The sequence below is a fragment of the Gavialis gangeticus genome, unplaced genomic scaffold (genome assembly GCF_001723915.1).
Source record: "Gavialis gangeticus isolate Ggan-Ray unplaced genomic scaffold, GavGan_comp1, whole genome shotgun sequence".
NCBI lineage: Eukaryota > Metazoa > Chordata > Crocodylia > Gavialidae > Gavialis > Gavialis gangeticus.
In genome coordinates this window covers 762,415-768,278 of record NW_017728981.1, presented here as the reverse complement: position 1 = coordinate 768,278, position 5,864 = coordinate 762,415, and the positions used below count along the sequence as shown (strand labels likewise).

Here is a 5,864-nt window from a genome sequence, read left to right as displayed (position 1 = left end):
CGTTGGCTTGATCTCTCATTATTATGCTCAATTCTTGTCCAAATGATGGACAAGCCATGAGATTGAGAGATTGTCAAAGGCCGTATAAAAAATAAAAAGGATACTGCTAGCAGGAAAGCACCTAGACCTGACAGATTTCCCAGGTACAGAGTATTAAGAATGTGTCATTTAAATGAACTGTGTCATGAAACACTAAAGGGCCAACTTTGCCTGCAAATGGAAGGGTAGCCTAAAGACAAGAGCAAAGATAGGAATCTTTCAGTTTAAAACGTGTGTACAGTCACCACTGCCATTATGTACACAATTGTTAACATACTTATCTTCACAACACTTCTGAGCTAGACAAGTACTACTACCTGATTTTAAAAGTTAGAAAGCAGAGTAAAATACAGAGGCTAAGAGCCAGGTTTTGACAGCAGTTTAAGTGACTTGCATTACAACAACACTCATGAGGTACACGGATATAATGGCAGTGGCAATTGTACACATGCTGTAGTCTTCAGACATCCTTACTACTTTCTGCCTGGGAAGTCTGACAGATCTAGGTGCTTTCCTGCTAACAGCATTTTTTCTTGTATTGATTGCCTTGATAATCTCTCAAATCTCATGGTCTGTCCATCACTGGGAAGAGAATTAACCTTAATAATGAGCTATCAAACAAATAGCAGCCAGTTGCGCTATTCCCTTGCATTTCCCCTGAATTTTCTAGGAAGCAAGGTTTTTGGGCAATTTTTAAACTAAACCAACTGTGTTGCTGGGAGAGATTAGACAAGCTTAATTCATATATCATCAAAGGTCCAGACTGTTTCCAGGAATTTAATGCAGAGAAGACTCTGTTACAAACACTTGTATTGATTAAACAAATCTTTAGATGTAGCACTGAGTTAGGCAAACTAGTATCTGTCTGTATTTGGAAAAAATCGTTTTCCAAAAATCTTCGGCACCACTAATAAGCACCCCTATTCCATCAGCAAGCAAGACAGTACTACTTTAAAAAAAAATTAGTAGTGCCCAAGACCTCCCCAATAATCCTTTGTGCAGAGTCTGAAGACATTCTTGCCAACAAGATCATCGTTTTGGCAGATATTTAGTGTGCTTCTGCTATATACAAGTCATGGTTCAAGTGATACTTCATTAGAAACAAGTCAAACCAGCTTTACCAAAAGAAGCGAAAGTGATCAATGCATACAAATACAGAACATGTTTCAATACAACAGGTATCAACTACGCCGCTTCACAACCAGCACATGTTTCGGGACTTATGGCATACTGTGAAACACTGATTTTTCCAGTTTTTCATATGGCCAAATTTCAGGCGCACACACTTTTTGAAATCATCTCTTTTCACTAAAACCAGACTCGCAGCAAGTGAAAGAGCATGTATGCTCAGCATTCACTGCTTCCTTGGACACAGGACCAGCACTAGCTGCCCAAAGGATTATGGCTGTTCTCTTGGAAAAAGGCAGGATTATTGCTGAGCCAAAAAGCATCCCATAGTTTTCAGTGTCTTTAAAAGAAAGTGTCCAATTTCCCTTTAAAAAAGTGTCTTGAAATACAAGATCTGTGACAGTTTCCCCTAAACTTACTGAGGGAATCTGCCAGCTATTCCTAACCAATACAATACAGCATTAGATATTAAATAAAATACATTGCACAGTAACTCTGGGTTAATAAAAGCCTCAAATAAAAATGTAATAAGGTATCTTAATATTCAAGGTTGCCAAGAGCCTTTAAATGGAGTCAGCTCTTTATTGCAGCCATGCATATCTAGGATTTGAACCCACAGTAGGGGCTGAAACTTTAGATCCATTTTACTTCAGCATAGGAGAGGCAAAGAAGTTGCCTTGACGCCCCAGGTTGGTTGCAGATTTGCTTTTGCTCCCAAACCTATTCAAGACAAATGGAAAGAGGGTCACTTCTATAGCAGTCCCCATGACACTGCTGAATGTGCAGCCATCCCCTCTCCCCTCCACATTGTGCTGTGATCCCAGACAGTTATCTTTTCACCCTCCTCTAACTTTTCACTAGTTTGTACTCCCCCCTTCTTGCCTTTGTTTAGGATCAACATGGTTATTGCTGGATCCTGGAAGTTAAGTAAAGTTTAACTGAAGAGAGGGCCTCCTTGCATCAGCTACCCTGTGATGAGCTTCACTGGAAACCATGAAGAAGCAGGGATGGACCATGGGTGGTTTTCAAGGAGCTACCCACTGTTCTCATATTTGTCCTGAGGAACGACAGATCAAGTCCTGTAGATTTCTCCACTTTCAAAGTTCTCACCTCACATGCCCCTGATTACCATTGTGCTTATAAGCTTGTAGCCAGAGCTCTATCAATATAAAGCACTAAGTGTAGTTTCTGGTTATATAGAAGGCACCAACTCAAATATCATTATTTTTGGCCACATTTAGGGATCATAGTTGGTTGTGTAGTAACTTTCCAAAAACCTTTGAATCATAAGTGGACCTAGTTGTTCCCAAATTCTTATCTGTTCACAAAGGCCTATTTCAATTCAGTGCACTTGGATGATAAGCACTGAGCACATAACAGTACTTGAACCAATAATGCAGTACCTCAAACAAATCTCCTTTTTTTTTTCCCCTCCCAAAGCACATGCCACCACTTACTTGGGGGTAGTTTTGCTGAGCGTAGATCTGACTTTCTGGGATAGGGAGCTAGATGAAGGAGTCTTTATCAGCTGCCGCTCAGGAGTGGTAAGAGGACCCAGCACGCTCACTTTGCAGATGAGAGGGGTGGGGGAAAGAAAAAAAAAAATCACAGTATTAAGATATCTTGCATACAAGACAACATTTCTCAAGGTAAGTGAAGTTATCTGCAGAAACACTGATTTCAGATTTACTGAGCTAACCCAAGTTATCCTGCAACATTAACTAGCTTTGCTGTTGAAAAGCCACTCAGAGCTTTCAGTATGCATTTGTATGTAAAGTATGTTAATGCCGACAGCAGATGGTGGGAGTTCAAAAGAAAGCATCTGATTTGTCCTGCCCAGTGTCACTTCCATCACCCTGCTGACAATGCGAATGGCCACCTATAAGTTTATCAGGGGTGACCACCAGTATCTGGGGGAATGTTTGTTCACCAAAGCACCCCAAGGGATGACGAGGTCGAATGGTTATAAACTACTGCCAGACCGTTTCAGGCTGGACATAAGGGAGAATCTCTTTGCTGTCCGAGCCCCCAAGGTCTGGAACAGCCTGCCACTGGAGGTGGTTCAAGCACTTAGATTGAACACCTTCAAGAACAAACTGGATGCTTATCCTGCTGGGATCCTATGACCCCAGCCAACTTCCTGCCCTTCGGGCAGGGCGCTGGACTCAATCTTCCAAGGTCCCTTCCAGCCCTAATGTCTGTGAAATCTATGAAAAAAATCGCTCTACGTTTTGCAGTCGATTAGAAGCCTATATTTCCTGAAACAGAGACAGAGCAAGCATCACTCTCACTAATTTAAGTGACAGGTTGCAATTACCAGTAGAGGTTTGGGATTAGGAACCAAGCATTAGTCTTGTTTCACACTGGGGATCTATTTCCTGGGCTGAAAGAGATCAATGAATACCTTTTGAAAAGCAAAGCCACCAGTTACCAAACAACCTTTGGTATTGATAAAAACTACAGGGGTCAGGAGCAGTTAATTTGGCTGTTTTTGGACTCATTGTTTTGGTTAGAATAGATCAGGGGTGGGCAAAATGCAGCCTGCAGGCTGGATGCAGCCCACGAGGCCATTCTGTCCAGCCCGCGGGTCCCCTAAAAAAAAAATCTTTTCTAAGCTTTTTTTTTTTTAATCTGCCTCTGGCTGCCCGTCATGCGGCCCTTGATGGCTTGCCAAAACTCAGTAAGCGGCCCTCCACCCAAAGTAATTGCCCGCCCCTGGAACAGATGTTTGGTCATGGTTGAAGATTTGACAGAGCAAAACTCTGGTACTACCTTTGACCTCTGGTTTCTGAGGAGTTGAGAAGGCATTGGAGTTTTCAATTATGTGTGCCGGGTCAATGTTTTCTTGCTCCACTACCATGAATTGGCTCCAGTATTCCACTGGCAGTGACAAGAGTCGCTCAACCACCTACAGAAACACTCATTAGTGTACAGCTTGCCACTATATTCAAGCCACAGCTGACAGGTTTTGATACACTGTCATAGTAAGCTGGTATACGCAGATACTTCATCAGGATAAGCTTATGCACTTCACATGCCTGACATCCACGTTCCAACTCAGTGTCCTGGCTGCTGACCTACCTTAGGTTGTCGTTTAGTGTCCTGTAGTAGTGTCATAGGGTCAGGATCAGGGACAGCATGGGCAACTATTGTTGGTCCAAAGACTTTAGCTAGGTTAGTAATATCCATCTTAGTGTCTAGGCTCTGAGCCACTCTAAACAAAAGAAAGTAAAAAAGGTAGATAAAAAACCCCATTTCTTACAAAGCCAAATCTCTCAGCACCCTGAATTTTCAAGTTTTCCAGAGTAAAGGCTCCTATGTCTCAGCCACTAGTGTAAGCCTTTAGAAAAATGACAGTGCCACTTAAGTAGCTGACCTCACCTCTGCAGGTGAATCATGAGGAAAGCCAGAGTGTCTCTGTTGGCATGAGGAAGCTCACTAACAGCCTGGTACATTGCAGCTACACTGTTGTCTTCATCCAAGATTTCTTGGAGAGGGAGGTGATGGTGGGAAAGAGGGGAGAAAAGAAAAGGAAAGAAAGGATTAGGCAAACATCATTTGTTTTTGTCCAAGCAAGCATGCTGTATGTGACATTCAGCACATCATCACCTGCTGCCTCCATAAAGGTCTTGTTTAACCGGAAGGTGAGGAGGGGCTCCTTTAGGCTCCGTAGGAAGTCTTTAAGAAGGCCGCAGATGGCATGGATATCATCCACCTTGCTGAGCAGGGGCACTGTCTTCCCTCGAAGAAATTTCTCCTTCAGTTCTTTCACTGTCCGGTCACAGCCTGAAATTCTGTATAGGCCCGTCTGTTAGCAAAAAGCAATGATAAAAAGCCAGGAACATCACTTGCACATGTCCAACATAAAACAGGTTCTTGACAAGATTAGACTCCTGCCCTCAGGTCTCAAACCAAATTGAGGACTTTGGGTACGACTGTTATTCTGTCACTATGTAATTGTCTCCATTATAGGGCTACTGTTGCTGCTTTTAGCATGGTAACAGAGCTCTCTGGTTTAGCCTTATCATATGCTGCCAAGAGTTTTTCATCTGCCAGAGGCGTGTCTTCTGTTGGCAGATCTGCAACTACATCAAGAGCCTGGCAGCACAACTATATTGGCTACAGGGTTTCATCTTGACACATCCCTACTGAACATAGCTATGGCACCAGAACTTAGGAAATATGCAGGTACTGCTTAGTAGAAGACTTGTCTATATTACAAACACCTTTAACAAGTGACCCTTATTTCACACAATTAACATCAAAACTCATCCAATTACCATTCCCACACATCCTTACCTCATGCAGCCCTCGCTGTTCAATCTCATTAACACAATGAACTATAATGGAAGGAATCATCGGAGGAGTAACAGGCACAAAGTCCATCAGAGTCCCCTAAAAGGGGAAACAGACCCATTTTGTAGTTACTGACATGTATGAACTTCAGGATGCTGGCTTCAGGATAGGGCCCTCTCTCAAGAGGCCCCATCAGGCCTAAGGAAAGCATTCAGCATATTTTCATTTCCCAAACCCAAAGAGTAAACATCACATATTCCAACAGAGTTAGAGATTTCCCTTCTTCACAAAAGCATCTTATTTCCTGACACTGTCATTGAGGAACGGTGACTAGCTTAACCCTACAGGTAGAATACACCAGGGGCTGAGGCACAATTTCTGGTTTCATCACTGGAACATAG

General features: G+C 42.7%; 1 protein-coding gene across 1 annotated transcript in view; it reads right to left on the bottom strand.

Annotated features, from left to right (window-relative positions):
• Nucleotides 1-760: 760 nt before the first annotated feature.
• Nucleotides 761-5,864, bottom strand: part of RACGAP1 (Rac GTPase activating protein 1) — a 24,656-nt gene continuing 19,552 nt past the window's right edge. The window contains exons 10-16 of the mRNA XM_019511255.1: nt 5,467-5,562; nt 4,777-4,975; nt 4,549-4,654; nt 4,249-4,381; nt 3,940-4,075; nt 2,625-2,733; nt 761-1,887 (exon numbers count right to left, since the gene is read on the bottom strand). Of these exons, the coding sequence (XP_019366800.1) occupies nt 1,812-1,887; nt 2,625-2,733; nt 3,940-4,075; nt 4,249-4,381; nt 4,549-4,654; nt 4,777-4,975; nt 5,467-5,562 (855 nt within the window). The 3' untranslated portion in view covers nt 761-1,811. The remainder of the gene's footprint in view (nt 1,888-2,624; nt 2,734-3,939; nt 4,076-4,248; nt 4,382-4,548; nt 4,655-4,776; nt 4,976-5,466; nt 5,563-5,864) is intronic.